The following is a 20,216-nucleotide window of genomic DNA, read 5'->3' as shown; positions in this document are numbered from 1 at the left end:
TTAAGAGTCCAGAAATCAATATTTGTTCGAATAACCCTGATTTTTATGCTCTCCTCCACCAGTTTTACACACTGCTTTTGGACAACTTTATGCCTTTACTCCTGGTGCAAAAATGCAAGCAGTTCAGTTTGGTTTGATAGTTGTGATCAATAATCTTCCTCTTGATTATATTCCAGAGGTTTTCAATCAAATAAACTCATCATTTTTAAGTGGGCTCTTTTAAGTGGCCGTGACATAGTGTCTGTCTTTAAAGCAAGCTCTGTGGACAAGCATTGTACTGTTGGAGTGTGCATTCAGTAAAGGTGGCTCAATAAATATTTAATAAATGTAATCATTTCCTGATTCTGGTAACTGTCTCTACTTTTTGTACTTTCTGAATAGCACTGCAATCTGACAGTTTCTTCTGGGAGCAATGATTAATTTCCAGGTGTGTGTTTGTCATTTTGGACAAAAAAAAAATATTATCATTAGGCTATTTTCAAATGTGCATGCAATTCAAATTACAAAATAATTTCCTGTGTGTTACAGAGTGTCATTTGCTCACTTGCTGTGAAGTCAGAGATATAAACCCCCAACCCCAGCGGTACTGTAATGAATTTGTGAACACATGAATGTAATTAGGAAGTGAAATTAAAGGACAGTCGTTCGTTCCCGTGTTTGGCCGCTGATGAAGGCGGTGGGCTTATTAGGGAGATCAATGATAAGATATTCTAAGGCGGGCTATTTATAGAGAGCAGGATGTAATTGTTATTAATGAAAGAAACGGTGGATCGAGCCGCTGGGTGAGAATCACTGCTGCTGGTTTAAGCTCCTCACTGAGGATCAGAGACACTGGTTAGAGCTACTCACTGGGGATTCCTGACACCAGTTTCAGGGGCCTCAGGACTCGCACTGCTCTCAGTGTCCTCAGATCCACCGGGATGTTCATGTGAGCTCCAGCAGTGGCCAGAATCCTGCAGTCAGGACAATAAATCACACACACACACACACACACACACACACACACACACACACACACACACACATACAAAGACACAGGCATGTCTCATTCCTGACCTTGTTCCAAATACTCAACTTAACCCGAGCCTTCCCTGGTGAAAAAAAAAAAAAAAAAAAAAACGTAATTGTATTTAAAACATATTGAGAAATGTCTAACAGATGTATGTACTTACTTAAAATATATAAAAAATACATTAATATTATGCTTTCATCAAATGTTTGAAAGTAAAATTTGATTATACTTTTTAAAAAGTACAATATAATATAAGTTTATAATATAAAATATAATTTATATTTTTACATTATAAAAAATAGACTACTATGAAGTACACTTTTAATTTAATGTAATTCAGTACACTTCTAAGATATTTATTTCCAAATATACTTTTGTACATTTTTTAGCAAAGTGTGTTAAAAACAATTGTTACAGAGGTTCACTTGAAGTGCAATTGGTAAATGATAATAAAAAAAAAAAAAATATATATATATATATATATATATATATATATATATTTAGGTTTTTACATTAACATAATTGTATTTACATTAATATAATAGTTAAACTGTATTTCAAGGCTCTGTAATTATAATTAGAAAAATATAAATATATAAGTACATTATAGGATGCAGTGTTAAATAACACATTTAAATGTCAAAATAATAAAAAATGTAAAGTAATTTTGTAACATGCTAAAAATTGGAGTAAAGTATATTAAAATATATTTTTATACCCAACGAAGTATACTCGAAGTGTGCTACTTACAAAAGACAAGAACAAGAAGCATATTTGTCCTGTAATGTAAATATATTTAACATCAATTCTTAGTACTGTACATTCCTAATATACCTGGTGTATAATAAATAGTGATACAGTTTTAATACTCATTAAATGTATTATAATTTTGCTGTAAGCGTATTTAAAATCTGGGGTTACATACGTGAAGTAGTATGTTTAAATGTTACTTAAGTATATTTAAAATAGTTCCATTTTATTACATTTAAGTACATTTAGCACAATTTAAGCAGGACTTTTGTAAAATTTTTATACAATTAAAGTATAATATAAACAATAAGTACAAAAAAAGTTGTTCCATTTTATCACTTTTTAAATATACTGATTAATAAAGTGGCTACAAGAACACTTCAGTGCACTATAGTATAATAATGCTTAGTACCTCTAAAATTGGAACTTTTCAGGAGAAAGAAAATTTAAATGAAAGTAATTTTGGAGCATTTCTATTGGTCCATTCATCATGAAAATTAGACACGATATAAACAAGACAAGCTTTCATGTTCACGTTATGTCAACTAAAGAACAATAAAATTGGACATACAAGATTTTTGCATGACGATGATGGATTAATTTACACAGTCATATCCAAATATTACCACCTGTTCCATATTTTTACACTAAATGTCCATCATCAGCTCCACTGATCATACAGCCACTGTATTCACTCACTGGCTGAGGTCTGATCTACTCATACCAGTCCAACACACACTAACAACACACCATTACCATGCCTGTGTTACTGCAGTGCTTGGAATGACCAACCACACAAATAACACCTGATCTGTGGTGGTCATGTGGGGTCTTGACCATTTAAGAACAGGAAGCAAGTAACAGAAAGCCTGCATTCTATAATTATAGAACTATAAGCTTCAGCTTTAGTTCTAGCAGGAAACTCCTGTGCTCGTCACTCATATCTTAACCAATCATCAGCTTCCACCTGTCTTTATAAGACCTCCTGTTACACGCCCTTCTCTGCGCTGTTTTGTTTTCCCCTCCTTTCTCCACACCGCCTCCAGTTTGGTTCCACTGGCTGCCATGGGGGTTGGCTCCGCCCCACCCCTGCTTCCTACATCTGCGAGGGTCCAGATGCTGCATACCTGGGCTGACGACAGGGCCTACACCAAAGACTAACTTTTTAAAATAAATTGTTATCTAATACTAATCATTATCTAATGTTATCTAATACTAATTGTTAATACAATCGAAACTGAAGCTGTTATTAATGCATGCTTGCCTCCAGAGTGGTTCTGGTAGAGTTACAAAACGTTCCTTTATGAGTTCATCCATTCATCCGAGTTGTTTAAATGGACAGGGACTGTAGAAACAAGCAGGTGCTCATAATATATTCATAATATATGCTAAGGTTTCTTCTTTTCTAACAAATTACAAAACTGTTCTGTAAGAAGTCTATACTCATCTCTTCAAGAGTATAGAAAACTTTTAACAGGCAAAAAAAGTCCCCAAGAACCCTTAAAGAACCCCTTATGAGATTAGAAGAGATTACAAAAGGGGAAAATGCAATGAATACATAATTAGTCCACTCCATGAGAATGACAGCATAATGAGAGAAAGCAGAGCGGTTTGCAGAAAACAAATGCTAAAAATTGCACTGCATCATTTTTCTGCAGTACTGGTAATAACAGGTTGCAGCTAATTTAGCAAAACACGAAGCTCCATATGCTTAGCTGTCAATTACTGACGTTCCAGGCGAACAGAACTCATTGTAAACATTTCAGGCACAAACAACAACAGAACGACATGTCTACGCTTTGTTGGAGTGCAGTTTTCTTAGACTTATTGTAGAAAAATGCATAAATACATTACATGTATAAACTTGTATGGAGCTACATGTTGAAACAAACAGTCAAAATTCTTTGCAGAAAAGGGGTGACATATCAAAAGTAACAGAACTTTTAACCCGTGACTTTTGGCATTTCACATGGAAGCTAAAAAACACTGGACTGACCTGCAGGATATGCATGTAGGGTCTCCTGCATTGACGGTGCTATATAGAGTCGCTTGTCGGTTCACATGGACAATTCTAGCCAGATTTTCACCACTGGTCACAATCATTACTACCCATTGTTTGGTCCACTGTGGGTGGTAATTAATGTCTTCTATGATGTATTCCCAATACACACATATTACACTGTGGATCAAGGAATCATAAATATCCACACAATACTAAATTCAGGTAAATAAAGGCTTATGTTCCCATCCAGCCACTGCCCTCCTCTAGTGAACGTTGCCTAGCTTTGCCAAACATTCACACAAAGCAATCCAGACTGTTCTCATACAGATTTCCCCAATGGTGGAACAAACTACCTTCTACTACCAGATCAGGAGAATCTCTCACTATCTTTAATAAACTCCTGAAGACAGAGCTCTTCAAAGAGCACTTACTCTCCTAACACCTCTAACTAACTACCTTCTACTACCAGATCAGGAGAATCTCTCACTATCTTTAATAAACTCCTGAAGACAGAGCTCTTCAAAGAGCACTTACTCTCCTAACACCTCTAACTAACTACCTTCTACTACCAGATCAGGAGAATCCCTCACTATCTTTAATAAACTCCTGAAGACAGAGCTCTTCAAAGAGCACTTACTCTCCTAACACCTCTAACTAACTACCTTCCACTACCAGATCAGGAGAATCCCTCACTATCTTTAATAAACTCCTGAAGACAGAACTCTTCAAAGAGCACTTACTCTCCTAACACCTCTAACTAACTACCTTCTACTACCAGATCAGAAAAATCTCTCACTATCTTTAATAAACTCCTGAAGACAGAACTCTTCAAAGAGCACTTACTCTCCTAACACCTCTAACTAACTACCTTCTACTACCAGATCAGGAGAATCTCTCACTATCTTTAATAAACTCCTGAAGACAGAGCTCTTCAAAGAGCACTTACTCTCCTAACACCTCTAACTAACTACCTTCTACTACCAGATCAGGAGAATCTCTCACTATCTTTAATAAACTCCTGAAGACAGAGCTCTTCAAAGAGCTCTTACTCTCCTAACACCTCTAACTAACTACCTTCCACTACCAGATCAGGCGCATCAGGAGCGTTCCTTGCTATTTTTAAGAAACTCCTGAAGACAGAGCTCTTCAAAGGGCACTTACTCTCTTAACACCTCTAACAAACTAACTACTCTTCATTTACTAAATTTTAATTTATTTCTCATTTTATCCCATTTTCCTCCCAATTCATGAGGACTCCCCCTATTACTAGTGATGCTACCACACCAGGAGGGTGAAGACTAGCACATGCCTCCTCTGATACATGTGAAGTCAGACTCCACCTCTTTTTAAACTTCTGCTGATGCAGCATTGCAAAGTAACATCACAGCGCACTCTGAAGAAAAGCACAGCCACTCGATTCTGATACATCAGCTCACAAACGCCTTGCGCTGATCGACATCACCCTTTGAAGCGATGTGGGGAGAGAGCGCCATCTACCCACCCAGAGAGAGCAAGGCCAATTGTGCTCTCTCAGCTCCGGCAGCTGATGGCAAGCTGCATGAACAGGATTCAAACCAGTCATTTCCTGATTATATTGGAAATGCTTAGCTTGTAGGACCACTCAGAGCCCACATAAACTAACTATGTCTTTCCCCATTTCCTGCTCCCCCTCCTTTCCTCCTCTATAATTCCAATAATTCCCTCGCCTTGCTATGAGCACTTAGGCCAGTTTTCAATCTCACTTACAGGTTATACAGGTGAGGGCATTTCCAAGCTGTCCCCTGAGGTAATACTTCATAATTAATGTACTCACTGCTATCCCATGACCTTTGTTTTCCAAATTAAAGCTGTAGAGCAGTACTTCTCCTCGCAACTGATGGTGCTACATCCGTTACCAATGGTACAGAATGTTTAAAGTTCTCATCTAACATAAGAACCTGACCTCATTAAGGCTCTTGAGGCTGAATGTAATCAAATCCTTACAGGAATGTTCCAACGTTTTGAGGCATAATGGGTGTTACTGGTGCAAAAACGGGATAAACCCTATATACAGCTCTGGAACAAAATAAGAGACCACTTAAAAATTATGAGTTTCTTTGATTTGAACTGGAATATAATCAAGAGGAAGATGGATGACCACAAGCCATCAAACCAACTGCTTGAATTTTTGAACCAGGAGTGGCTTATCCAAAAGCAGTGTGTAAGACTGGTGGAGGAAAACATGCCAAGATGCATTAAAACTGTGATTAAAAACAGGGTAATTCCATCAAATATTCATTTCTGAACTCTTAAAACTTTATGAATATGAATTTGTTTTCTTTGCATTATTTGAGGTCTGAAAGCTCTGCATCTTTTTGTTATTTCAGCCATTTCTCATTTTCTGCAAATAAATGCTCTAAATTACATGATTTTTGTTTGGAATTTGGCAGAAATGTTGTTTGTAGTTTATAGAATAAAACAACAATGTTAATTTTACCTAAAAGTATACCTATAAATAGCAAAATCAGAGAAACGGAAGTGGTCTCTTAATTTTTTCCAGAGTTGTACAGTATATATACACACGCCCTTGAGTCCAGAAGAAACACTGGATGAGGAGGTGCCCACAAACCTTTGGGCAAATAATATGCATATACCTATAAGTTCCGGAAATTGAAAATCACATAAAAAATAAATAAAAACAGATAGGAATAAGGTTAGAGAGCAGATGGAGAGTTCTAGCGGTAGAAAAATGAGTGTATGCTGAGTGGGAGCGCCAAGAAAAGGATGTGCATGGAGGCGTAGAAGGGTTTTCAGCCTCCAAACAAAAGCTGTGTGACTGAATATGTATAAGTCTCAAGGTTATGAATCCAACCGGAACAGCCAGTGTGTTTGTTCCTCTTTGTGAGCTCCTCAGTTTACAGAATGTATCACTTACATTAGCAGCATCTGCCTGACTGCAGTGAGCTGATAATGCATGCATAAAACAAATATAAGGTAGTGGATATTGTAATAATTTCTTAAAGCCACCAAAATAGTATTAGATTTTTGAGATTATAGGCTGTTAGGAGTAATGTTATAACATGCATTCCACTGTGCATGAGTTAGAATCTTCAGCGTTGCCAGAAAAGGTCTGGGATGCAGGAAAAGTAGGTTTAATACACGGAAGTGCATAAATAGTTACAAAGCATGGTGCTAAACAGTGCAAACACAGAGATGAACAAAGAGGACATTGGAAACACAGGGATGAAAACCAAAGACAAGCTACAAATGTTGCCAATACTTTGCAAAGAGAGATACAAAACAAATAGGTATATATGTATAACTACATATAAACGTTATATATGTATCACTTATAGCAGCACCGGTGCATTATGTGACACTAGTAAAGAACAGGGATGTTGCCTGTTGTGTCTTTAGTACGCTATCAACATGTACAAACGTACTTTTGAGAGATCCTAAATCCTAAGATTTCCTTAGAATGGGTGGAAAGAAATGTAAAACTAAGCTAAGTAAATAAAACTGTAACTCTTAAAAAAACTTTTTTTTTTTAAAATACAAACAAGCATTGGATTTAATCTACACAGATTTCTTTCTTAAAAAAAACTGTATGTTATTGTGTAAAGTACTTCCATTTATTTACAGTAAGCTTAGATTGCCAGATTTACACTAAGGCTTGCCACGGTTAGCGGCTAATGCCACCTGACAGTGCTACACTGAGGAACTCTCAGTTCCAGTGAGCCAGAGCAATATTAGCTGGCAGTTTGTTCCATGTACCTTGTGTTAACACGGTAAACATGCAGGCTACAGTCCGATATATTTGCCTCTTTAATGAAGAAAGAGTTAGTGCTTAGCATGGTTAGTGGCTAATGTTGCTTCAGCAGTGCTAGCCGAGGTAAGCAGAAGGCTACAGTCCAATATATTCGCCTCTGAATGGAGAAAGAGCTAGCACTTAGCATGGTTAACGGCTAATGCTTCTGCTGCTTCAGCAGTGCTAGCAGGGCCTAGCAGCAGGCTACAGGCTGATATACTCAGCTCTAAATGGTAAAAGAGCTAGCGCTTAGCACAGTTAGCAGCGAGTCTCGGTGCTGGAGAAACTTTACTGAAACTCCTGTATAAAGCTGTACTTTAGTGGAGTGACTGACGATTTATGGGAAAATGTAAAGAATTTAATTGCAGCTTATAATGTGAAAAAATACAGTAATAATAATCATGAATACCAATCATGAATACAATTGAGGTCACATGGACATTGTGGACATAATATAATACATATGAGACAATAGCTTCATTTAAAATGGCAGCATTTGAGGACAGAACAAAAACAAGCCAAAACAAAACAGCCCATGCGGCTGAGGTAAGGCTGTACAGGGTAGTGCACAAGGACATGAGCTGAATTAATGCAGGAGCCATTCAAGGACAGAGGACTGACTACCCTCTATTTATTACCCAGCACTGAGCTGCACTAAAACTACCCACAAATCATCACCACCATCATCATTACAGCACAACTGTGCTCTGACTTTTTTACCTTCAGTATTTATTTGGATTCATTATATAACACTACACTGAAAGTGATCACGGCTGGTCTGTGGTCTGTGATGGTCAAAGTGGTTTAAATACTGGTCGAAATGCTTGACCATAATAGCTCTTGACAAGAAAGGCATAGAGGGGCATCTCAAAAAATATATATATCAATTATATCAAAGAATATAATTGAAAAGTTACTTCTTTTATTGTTGATGATTAGGGCTTACAGCTAATAAAAACGCAAAAACCAGTATCTCAGAAAATTAGAATATTATATACCTAAGACCAATTGGTACTTTTAGCAGTGTGGGCAGTGTGCCAAGTCCTGCTGGAAAATGAAATCCGCAACTATATATAAAAATTGTCAGTAGCAGAGGAAAGCATGAAGTGCTGTAAGATTTTGTGGGGAAACAACACTGCACTGACTTTAGACTTGATAATAAAACACAGTGGATCAACACCAGCAGATGACATGTCTCTCCAAACCATCACTGATTGCTGGAAACTTCACACTAGACCTCGAGCAGTTTGGACTGTGTGTCTCTCCACCCTTCCTCCAGACTCTGCTACCTTGATTTACAAATGAAATGTAAAATTTACTGATGATCAGTGATGGTTTGGAGAGACATGTCATCTGCTGGTGTTGATCCACTGTGTTTTATTATCAAGTCTAAAGTCAGTGATGCTTTAACCCAACATCATTTCTTACAGTATGGGGCTTCATACCCCTCTAGCCCACACCTGGCTAGAGGGGTATGAAGCCCCATACTGTAAGAAATGATGTTGGGTTAAAGCATCACTGACTTTAGAGCACGATCTGATTTCCTCGGGTTGCTGTTGTTCCTGGAACAACGTGAATAAAGTGGATCCAGGACCGACAACACTCACATCCAATCAGATTTAGCGTCTCTCACTGACGTCATTACAAGCGCGACTGTCCAAAAAGACCGCGGGGAGATTCAAACACCAGTAACTGCTGTGCCCCCTTGTGCGTTCAAGCTGTGCGGTGTGGAGGAAGGTAAGAAAGCTCCTTTATCTCCTATAATCAGTGTAAATACTGTTTTAATTGAACTAAAGTCTGGCTCTTAGGCTCTACACTTTTGCATGGATGCATATTTGAAAGTTTCCTTTCTGGGAAAATGTTTTAAGCATTAGCTAGTTAGATTAACTAGGTTAGCTTACATGCTAACGTACTTAGCTAACTAGTTTACATTTTAAAGACTGGTGAATTTAATTGAGCTTAGTATCAAACACTTGCTTTAATTACATGAAGATCTACAACTCAGCTTGCTTAAGTAAGCTAGCTGGATAATAATAAGTTAGTTAATTACTTACTGTATTAGTTAGTTAGCTAGCTAGCTATCTAGTTAGTAAGGTTAAGTAGTTAGCTATCTACTTAGTTAATTACTTACTAAATTAGTTAGCTAGCTACTTTTAGTTAGTTAGTTAGTTAGTTAGTTAGTTTAGGTAGTTGGCTATCTACTTAGTTGATTGCTTACTGTTGTAGTTAGCTAGCTACTTAGTTAATTGGGTTAAGTAACTTATTTAGCTATATATTTATTTAATTACTTACTGTATTAGTTAGCTATCTATTTAGTTAATTACTTACTGTATTAGTTTGCTAGCTATTTTGTTAGTTAGTTAGGTAGGTTAGGTAGTTATATATGTACTTAAATAATTACTTACTTTATTAGTTAGCTAGTTAGTTACATACTTAGTTAGCTATGTTAATTAGCTGCCTACTTTGTTAATTAGATTATTAAGGTTAGTTAGTTAGCTATATACTTTTAGTATTATTTAATTTATTAGTAAGCAAGATATTTTGTTAGGTTACTTAGTTAGCTATCTGCTTATTTAGTTAGCTACATCCAATAACATACCTACTTTCTTAGTTTACTACTTACCTTGTTAGTTATTTAGTTAGTCAGCTAGCATGCTTTACAATTTTATTTGGACAACTTAGATCTATTGCCCTATTTTGAAAAGGCTTTAATGCTGTCTGACTTGCTAATGTTAGTTTGTCACTTTAGATTACATTTTCAAAGAAAAAGTTAATTATTTAAGGTTAGAATGAAAAATTAAGGGCCATCGTGCGCGTTGTTGATCCAGGGCCATCGTGCGCGTTGTTGATCCAGGGCCATCGTGCGCGTTGTTGATCCAGGGCCATCGTGCGCGTTGTTGATCCAGGGCCATCGTGCGCGTTGTTGATCCAGGGCCATCGTGCGCGTTGTTGATCCAGGGCCATCGTGCGCGTTGTTGATCCAGGGCCATCGTGCGCGTTGTTGATCCAGGGCCATCGTGCGCGTTGTTGATCCAGTTAATTGATGCCTTGATTTATAAAAAAAAAAACTCTAGCATGTGTGTGTTTGTTTTTACTAGTACTTTTTTAAAAGCTGGAAAATTTAATTCAAATTTAAATATAAACAAAATAAAATTGTATCTGGGCCTCCCTGGAATAATGCATAGATTGGTCACAGGCTGTCCTGTAATATCTAGGACCAAGAAGTTTGTAGAAGTTCTGTAAGTTTATGAGGCTGACCTCACCATCCTTAATTTCGGTAACTTTGGGCATCCATGATCCTGTTTTTAGGTCTATGGTTGTCTTTCCAGGGAGCACGTTTGTTAGGTTCTGACCACTGCAAATTAGGAAAATGCAACAAGACCTGCCTTGTGATTTGGAGATGTTTTGACCCAGCAGGCTGTTTTAATATCTCAATTCCATTTGTCCTGCTTTTAACTCCTCAGCCTTAAGTTAACTATTCACTCACTCCCTATGTAAATATATTTACCCATTTGGCATTATGACCAGATAATAAATGTTTGTTTGTTTATTAATATCCTGAAGTTTTTCCACTGGTGAGCCAAATAACCACAAAAATCTTATCAGGATCAAGATGCCAAAGCACATACTTTTTACAGGTATATAAACACAGCAAATATTGCTTTTAAATACATATGGGAGGATAATTGGAGCTTGTCTGGAAAATGGGAACCACTGGATACTTTTTGTGAGTTACATTTATAGATACTTTATTGACCCTGAAGGAAATGCATATCCTAGCTTGTAGAACAAAAAGATAAATACACTCCAACATAGTATAGTAACTGTCACAGATAGAACTGTAATCTACCTCTCTGCTTAGAGCTTCTTAAAAGCTTGATTTTAAAGTTTGTGTGGATGTGATTTTGATTATTTATTGTTCCAAACCGCAACCCAATTATAATTGTATAGACTTTTGCCAGAAGCAGACATATATCCAATAAAATGTAATGGAATCATTGTTGTCTGGAAGAAATGTACAGCAGAGGCATTTCTTTGTCTTAAAGGTAAAACAATGTAAAGGCAAAATGTACAACACGGTCCTTCAAGTCCAATATATTAAGGTATATTACCTGTACCACAAATGTTTATACTACTTCCACTTTCTTTGAGAAAAGGAGCATATTCATCCATCTTATTATTTTATTCTGTATTCAGTGCACTATTTACTCTAGTATAAAGTCTATATGACCTGTGGTTTAAACAGCAGATTAAATGTAGGAAATGTTTTAAAACAAAAGCTTCCTTCCACATTGAATATTAAAACATTATCTATCTTTCTTTTTAGTTTTATGACATTACACAGAGAAGAATCATTTACATGAATTCTATGGGAGAGGATAGAAAGACAGTTTTGAAAAACTGGAGGTGACGAATACAATTATATGCATTATATTGCCAAAAGTATCCATTATCCTGCATTGCATTTGGTGATTAGGCTTGAATGGAGCTGCTTGGTCAGGGAAACGCATTCCATGAATTTCTCTGCTCTCTACTGTTCTTAATCTAATCTGAATAAAGCTTTGCTTTCTTCACCTGTGGTCTGTGTGAAGTGATAATGATTCTAGTTTCTTATGTCTATCTGTTTAGTTAACACAGTGTAATTTTTTAGCTTATTTGCATCAGCCAGAGGTTGCAAAGACAACTGGACAATCTTCAGTGTCAAACATCCACAACAGCAAGATGGACACTCGTATGGAGTACACGTGGTACAATCAATAATTCTACTTTATTCATTTGTATTTGATGTATTTCCTGTGTTCTAACAATTGCAACTTTAACAGAATTTTGTTTTCTTGCCTGAGAGCCTTCACGTTTTAAATTTTTTTCTTTAGTCGTACGTTAACATGACTGTTCTATGTTTCTCTAATACATTGGTGCTGATTTCTTCACAACGGAATAAAATATTAAAAATTGTTTGGGGGAAACCACACAACCAAAAGTAAATACAGAAAAATCTGTCCAACAATATTAAAGACACTGTATCTGCAATGTTTACTCACTTTATTAAGAATTTCTCATTAATCATGCTTGTTTTTTATTGATACAGTTTGCAGAAAACAGTCTTGAAGGAAAAAGCTGTGTAGAACAATATGGAGTTTTAGGTATGTGTGTGAGAGTGAGTGTGATACAGATTAAAATCTAGACATATTCTATATTTTTGTACAGATCGCACTCAGAAGAGCTCCAGTTCCTGGGACCCATTGACTGCAAAAGATAAGGTAGAACATTATCAGTACGTCTACCTTTTTTAATTACATGTGTTTGTGCAACAAATTTAGTTATTACTTGTTTAGTAAAACAATTTCTTGTTTAGGTGCAGTGCCAGAAGTGTAAGGCTTGCTACTACACAGATGTTCGAATACGGCATGTGGCATCTGTGCTGTATGTGAAAGTAGGTAATATGTAGTGAGTACATTACCTGTCAAAGGTAGCTTAACAAGTACATTGGTAGGCCATTTAGCTACAGAGTATTTTTGTGATAATGATATTCTTGGTGACAATAACTGAAATGTTTAGTTTAATTTAATTTAAATAACTTCTTAAAAAAAAAAAAAAATGTTTTTTTATAGTATAAGACACACACAGTTCTGGAAAAAAAAATCAAGATTGATCACAAGCAATCAAACCAAACTGAACTGCTTGAATTTTTGCACCAGGAGTGGCCTAAAGTTATCCAAAAGCAGTGTGTAAGACCGGTGGAGGAGAGCATGATGCCAAGATGCATGAAAACTGATTAAAAACCAGGGTTATTCCACCAAATAGATTTTTTTTAGGTCTATAAGCTCTGCATCTTTTTATTTCAGCCATTTCTTTTCTGCAGATAAATGCTCTAAATGACCTTTTTTTTTGTAATTTGGGAGAAATATTGCCGTAGTTTCTAGAATAAAACATATCTATAAAAAGCAAAATCAGAGAAACGGATTCAGAAACTGAAGTGGTGTATTAATCATTTCCAGAGCTCGCTCTGTGTGTGTGTCTCTTTCTCTCTACATAATTTGGAATATTAGACCATGTTAGCCCTTATAAATCAGACCATCCCTGTATTAATGGGTAAGAGTGAGATGTTAGCCTAGTGCTTTGTTTTTTTAGTTGCAGTATTCTTTTACCAATGTCTAACTTTTTTCCCCATGGTCATTTAAATGTGTGTAATAAAAAAAGGTCTTATTCCAGTTTGTTCTTTTAATAAAACGTTGCTTAAAGAATTTGTATTTATTGATTATTTATGCATGTTCAGATCAGAGAACATTCATGCACTGGCATTAGTTAAATACAGTATAATACACAAAACTAGTTAAAAGTACAAAAACGAATATGAAGATTAAAAATAATTTAACAGGAAGCATCTTATTTGTAACATTTCCAGTCACAATAAATTTTAATTATTAAACATCAAACCCTTTAGGACATTGTACATTTAAAATAAAAAATCATGACATTTAATCTTAGCTATACTTAAAAATTAAGAGTTTACAGTAGATTCAAGTGATGCCATAGAAGAACTATTTGCTTTCTTTAAGAACAATTTGTTATTTACACACTCAGCTCTTACATGTGCATGGCGTAGAAATGAAAGCTGCTATAAAGTTTTAAAAAAAATGCACATGTAGAGAGAAATCTTTTTAAAACTGCATTTTTCATATTGTCATAAGAGATTAAGATATTAAAGGATAGTCACATACTCCAATGGAACAACATTAATGTTTTCTTTTCTTCTTTTCTGTGGAAAATCAAGAAGTTCTTCTGTTTCTGACTTTTCCTTATCTGAGGATACATTTTCCAATATTTTCAAGTAAAGTGTTTATGTTTACAGAGCTAGGGAACTAGTTTTATATTTACATTTGACACTGTGGTTAAAATCTTTGACTTTCATCTGTGTTGTTAGCTTTAGCTGAATAATCCCACACTTGTTTCCAGTTCTGCTTTTAAAATGCAGTCATGTGTGTTTAAAAATCATTTCAGCTATGAAAAGTGACTATTTCAGTAATTCAGTTAAAATGTGAAACTCTTATATTATATAGATGTATTACACACAGTAATCTATTTTAGGCGTTAATTTTTTTTATTGTTGATTATGGCTTACAGCCAATGAAAACCCAGAATTCTGTGTCTCAGAAAATTACATTATATAAGACCAGTTGGTAATTTTGGCAGTGGGCAGTGTGCCAAGTCCTGCTGGAAAATGAAATCCACATCTCCATGAAAGCAGTCAGCAGATTGAAGCATGAAGTGCTGTAAGATTTTGTGGGAAAACAAAACTGCACTAACTTTAGACTTGATAAGAAAACACAGTGAATCAACACCAGCAGATGACATGTCTCTCCAAACCATCACTGATCATCAGTAAATAAACGCTTAAAATAGATCAGTCTATGTGTAACACATCTACATAATGAGTTTCACATTTTTAACTGAATTATTGAAATAAATTAACTTTTTTTTCCAAAGATATTCTAATTTTTTTAGATGGCCCTGTACACAGTGTGTAACAGAGAGGGGACCTGATATTGACAAATTCCCCGATCTCTCTTTACAATTATTTTGTCTCTCCAACCACTTTCCATCATCTGGGAAACTGAATGTAAAAGATTCTGAGAACCAAACCTATTGGATTCTTGACACGATCAGCATCCTGCAGGGCTTTTATCACAGTGAAGTAATCAGCTTTACTAAGGACAACGTTAAGTAGGTCATCCAGTCACCTATTCCTAGAACCAGCCAAAAACCTGAAAGGTAAGGAAGAATAATATTTAATTATGGTTCATCACTGCAAATGTGTAAATGCACAATTAGTAGCCTATAAGCTTTTTAAATGTCTAAAATGACAAGATTGTGACTAAATATAACTGGTCATAATTAACTGATTAATTATTGCCAGCCTTGTCAAGGTTGCATTAAAACCGGGCAGGGTTTGGAGCTTATTGCGTGCAAAGGATTACCAACACAGTGAATTCCAGTCATGAAGGAAGTAAATATGTTATATAAACCATATAAAATCAAAGTTATAAAGCAATGTAAAAGTCTTTATTTATTTCTTATTTTTAACAAAAACCTAAAGAAGTACAATTTTATAAATATACAGCTATAAGACTTGGTCCAACTGTACACTGTACAAATTAGAAAATAAAGGTAATATAAAAATCGATATAAAAATATACAATATCATGGAGAAATAAATAGATATATGTTTACAAATCAATTTACATTTGTTTACCTCATCGCCAATTTCTTATTTAATTGCAATAATTTTAAACATTTATTTTTAATCTGCTACTACTGACATTACTGCCACAAATTACTTTAAAAAGAACTGCAAAACTACTAATAAAATTTGCCCAGATCAGCAATAATAATACATATCAAATCAGTTTAAAAAAAAGAAAGAAAAAAAGATACAATATTTACTCGCTGTACTGCAAGCTTTCACCAGATTCAGTCACCAATTTACCATTTTTCCATGCTGAAACTGCAGACATGGTGTGTTAAACACTAAGTCTGTATGTGCAGCTTAATGAAATACTGGATTTTAGTCTAAATGTTGAATAATGTGTTCCTGGTAACGTTTATCTTCCTTCCGAATATTATTGCTATCACACACTTCCTTCTGGGTGCAATTCAGAAAAAAATGGCTATACTATTACTATACTATTAGTTTAAAATGAAACTAAAACATAAAGCCAGAAGTGTGACCTTACAATACAGAGCAGACAAAAATCAGCATATTAAAATGTTAGTTTAAAAAAAAAAAAAAAAACACGCACGATGGCCCTGGATCAACAACGCGCACGATGGCCCTGGATCAACAACGCGCACGATGGCCCTGGATCAACAACGCGCACGATGGCCCTGGATCAACAACGCGCACGATGGCCCTGGATCAACAACGCGCACGATGGCCCTGGATCAACAACGCGCACGATGGCCCTGGCTTAGTTTTTCATTCTATCCTTCAATAATTAACTTTTTTTTTTTGAAAATGTAATCTAAAGTGACAAACTAACATTAGCAAGTCAGACAGCATTAAAGCCTTTTCAAAATAGGGCAATAGATCCAACTTGTCCAAATAAAATTGTAAAGCATGCTAGCTGGCTATTTAAATAACTAACAAGGTAAGTAGTAAACTAAGAAAGTAGGTATGTTATTGGATGTAGCTAACTAAATAAGCAGATAGCTAACTAAGTAACCTAACTAACAAAATATCTAGCTTACTAATAAATTAGATAATACTAATAAAGTAGATAGCTAACTAACTAACCTTAATAATCTAATTAACAAAGTAGCTAGTTAACTAAGTAAGTAGGCAGCTAATTAACATAGCTAACTAACTAAGTAACTAACTAACAAATAAAGTAAGTAATTATTTAAGTACATATCTAACTACCTAACCTACCTACCTAACTAACAAAATAGCTATAGCTAGCAAACTAATACAGTAAGTAATTAAATAAATAGATAGCTAACTACCTAACTAACTAACAATGTAGCTAGCTAACTAAAACAGTAAGTGATTAACTAAATAGATAGCTAACTAACTAACTTCCTAACAAAATAGCTAGCTAACTAATACATTAAGTAATTAAATAAATAGATAGCTAACTATGTTACTTAACCTAACAAAGTAGCTAGCTAACTAAAACAATAAGACATTAACTATGTAGATAGCTAACTATCTAACTAACAAAGTAGCTAGCTAACTAATTTAGTAAGTAATTAACTAAATAGATAGCTAACTAATACAGTAAGTAATTAAATAAATATATAGCTAAATAAGTTACTTAACCCAATTAACTAAGTAGCTAGCTAACTACAACAGTAAGCAATCAACTAAGTAGATAGCCAACTACCTAAACTAACTAACTAACTAACTAACTAACTAACTAAAAGTAGCTAGCTAACTAATTTAGTAAGTAATTAACTAAGTAGATAGCTAACTACTTAACCTTACTAACTAGATAGCTAGCTAGCTAGCTAACTAATACAGTAAGTAATTAACTAACTTATTATTATCCAGCTAGCTTACTTAAGCAAGCTGAGTTGTAGATCTTCATGTAATTAAAGCAAGTGTTTGATACTAAGCTCAATTAAATTCACCAGTCTTTAAAATGTAAACTAGTTAGCTAAGTACGTTAGCATGTAAGCTAACCTAGTTAATCTAACTAGCTAATGCTTAAAACATTTTCCCAGAAAGGAAACTTTCAAATATGCATCCATGCAAAAGTGTAGAGCCTAAGAGCCAGACTTTAGTTCAATTAAAACAGTATTTACACTGATTATAGGAGATAAAGGAGCTTTCTTACCTTCCTCCACACCGCACAGCTTGAACGCACAAGGGGGCACAGCAGTTACTGGTGTTTGAATCTCCCCGCGGTCTTTTTGGACAGTCGCGCTTGTAATGACGTCAGTGAGAGACGCTAAATCTGATTGGATGTGAGTGTTGTCGGTCCTGGATCCACTTTATTCACGTTGTTCCAGGAACAACAGCAACCCGAGGAAATCAGATCGTGCGACTTTAGACTTGATAATAAAACACAGATAGACATGGTGGCAAATGGTTCATGCTTATCTCCTCTAGTGTGTCCTATCCTATTGCTGTTTCTCGCTTCACCACAGGGACAAGCAAGCCGTGTGTGTGTGTGTGTGTGTGTGTGTGTGTGTGTGCATTAGAATAATGGGTGCAAAACCTTTCATTTGACATCCTAAAGATGGTCAAGTCAACAATGCCTTGTTACATTTAATAAGATTTTGAAGTGGGTAGTACATTCTCTGCATGAATTATGCAGATTTACTGATGCAGTGTGTGTCTCTCTCTCTCTCTCTCTATCTCACACACACACACACACACACACACACATCCTTGCTTTGCCTTGATTAATAAGTATACCCTCCTTAATTTAGCGAAATGAGCCAGCAACACCCTTTTCCCAACACCCATTGCAGATGTCCTCACACATACGCATCCACTCCACATAGCATGATGTCACACGTCTTCCCACATTCATGTATTAAAGCTCTGCACACAGAGCTTTCGACACTCTATCTCTTCACTTGAGGTCTTTTTGAAGGTTTTTAAAGAAAATTGGTCTTATATTATATAAAACTAAACTGAGATAGTGACTCTAAAACCATTCACCATTCACAGCTTCCTCTTCTTCCTCTCCCATTCCCTGAGCTCTGCTGAAGTCATTTCTCCAGCATTTGCTGAAGGCTTTGAGGAATTAAGGACTGTAGAGCGGACGTGCGAGCTGTGATTATACAGAGACTGAGCTCTCTCTCTCTCAATTTCTCTCTCTTTTTCTTGCTTTCTCTAATGGTAACATCAGCCAACAATGCTGCTTCTCTCTCTCTCTTTCTCTCTCTCTCAGAATGGGAATGGAAAAACAGTGTACCTGACATGTCCAAGCCTCGATTCCTAACATGAACAGAATTTGCCCTCTCCCACACACATACACCTACACACCACGCAGCAATGAGCTGTGAGAGGCCAAGGCAAAATCAGGAGGGAGGGAGGGGGGATGGTAATATCAACACCAAGTGGTGAATCATCAACATAACTGTAGCAGATGCACCGTATTTGCTGTATTTTGTACTCGAAGGATTGCGTTTTTTAACATATAATGAACATTAATCGCAGACGCGCTCCACGTGTAGCTTTCTAATGAGGGCTATCTTCAGACTAATTGGCCTCCACCGCCGTTAAAAGGCTCTAGTTTTAGTCATTTCGCAGGCTCTGCACAAACACTCACACTCCATTTGCTCTTTAATGATGCTCAGAGCCGAGACTTTTTATTTATTTCAGCTGACTGTGGAACACTTACTCAGATTCGAGAAAAGTGACTCAAGCACTCAGGCAGAAACAGAGGAGTCACTCAAGTCCTACGATATGATGAACAAGAAATTTCGCTTGTAAAAAAATAAAGATCCTACACATGGTTCTTTAAGTGACCTCATAGAAGAACCACGTTCAGGTTCATAAAAAAACATTTTTGTAAAATACCATATTTTTTGCACTATAAGGCGCTCTTAAAATCCTTTAATTTTCCCAGAAATCAACAGTGCGCCACATGTATGAATTCTACCAACCAGGTTGTAAGGAGCAGTAAAGCCACTCCGCTAATGCAGTGCTGTATAAAGGTGAGTTTTCAGAGAAGTTTCTCCAGCACTAAGACTGGAGCAGTACTAGCATTAGCCGCTAACCACAGCGCTAGCTCTTTTGCCATTCAGAGCTGAGTATATCAGATACGTGGGATGCTGATAGCGCCCTGGCTTATTGGATCACTCAGGCTTCCTCAGTGTAGAGCTGTCAGGTGGCATTAACTAGCAATAAGCGCTGCTAATCGTGGCTAGAGCTGCTGCTAACTGTGGCTAGCGCAGCTGCTAAATGTGACTAGCCCTACTGCTACCCATGGTAAAATACTGGAAATTTAAGCTTACTGTACATAAACGGAAGTGCTGTACTCACCCAAATAGTCCATTTTTAGAAGTCTGAAAACTGAAATCTGTGTAGATTAACACCCAGCCTTCGTTAGACTTTGAAATGAGACTCTCCATCTTTTCGAACTGCTGCTGATGCAGCATTGCCAATGCCAATTGTGCTCTCTCAGGGCTCCAGTAGCCGATGGCAAACT

General features: G+C 36.1%; 1 protein-coding gene and 1 long non-coding RNA gene across 2 annotated transcripts in view; one reads left to right on the top strand and one right to left on the bottom strand.

The window, feature by feature from the left end:
- The window catches only part of cacna1eb (calcium channel, voltage-dependent, R type, alpha 1E subunit b), a 119,613-nt gene that overhangs the window by 68,798 nt on the left and 30,599 nt on the right, over window positions 1-20,216 (bottom strand). Inside the window, exon 4 of the mRNA XM_049482712.1 lies at window positions 850-953. Coding sequence (XP_049338669.1) covers window positions 850-953 — 104 coding nt within the window. The remainder of the gene's footprint in view (window positions 1-849; window positions 954-20,216) is intronic.
- Window positions 10,282-13,796, top strand: LOC125803928 (uncharacterized). The gene is made up of 2 exons (XR_007440416.1): window positions 10,282-12,812; window positions 12,908-13,796. It is a non-coding gene; the product is annotated as an uncharacterized LOC125803928 (long non-coding RNA).

Source organism: Astyanax mexicanus, chromosome 8, assembly GCF_023375975.1.
Source record: "Astyanax mexicanus isolate ESR-SI-001 chromosome 8, AstMex3_surface, whole genome shotgun sequence".
In the NCBI taxonomy this organism is placed as follows: Eukaryota; Metazoa; Chordata; class Actinopteri; order Characiformes; family Acestrorhamphidae; genus Astyanax; species Astyanax mexicanus.
Note: the sequence above shows the minus strand (reverse complement) of the source record. Positions and strands in the feature narration are given on the sequence as shown.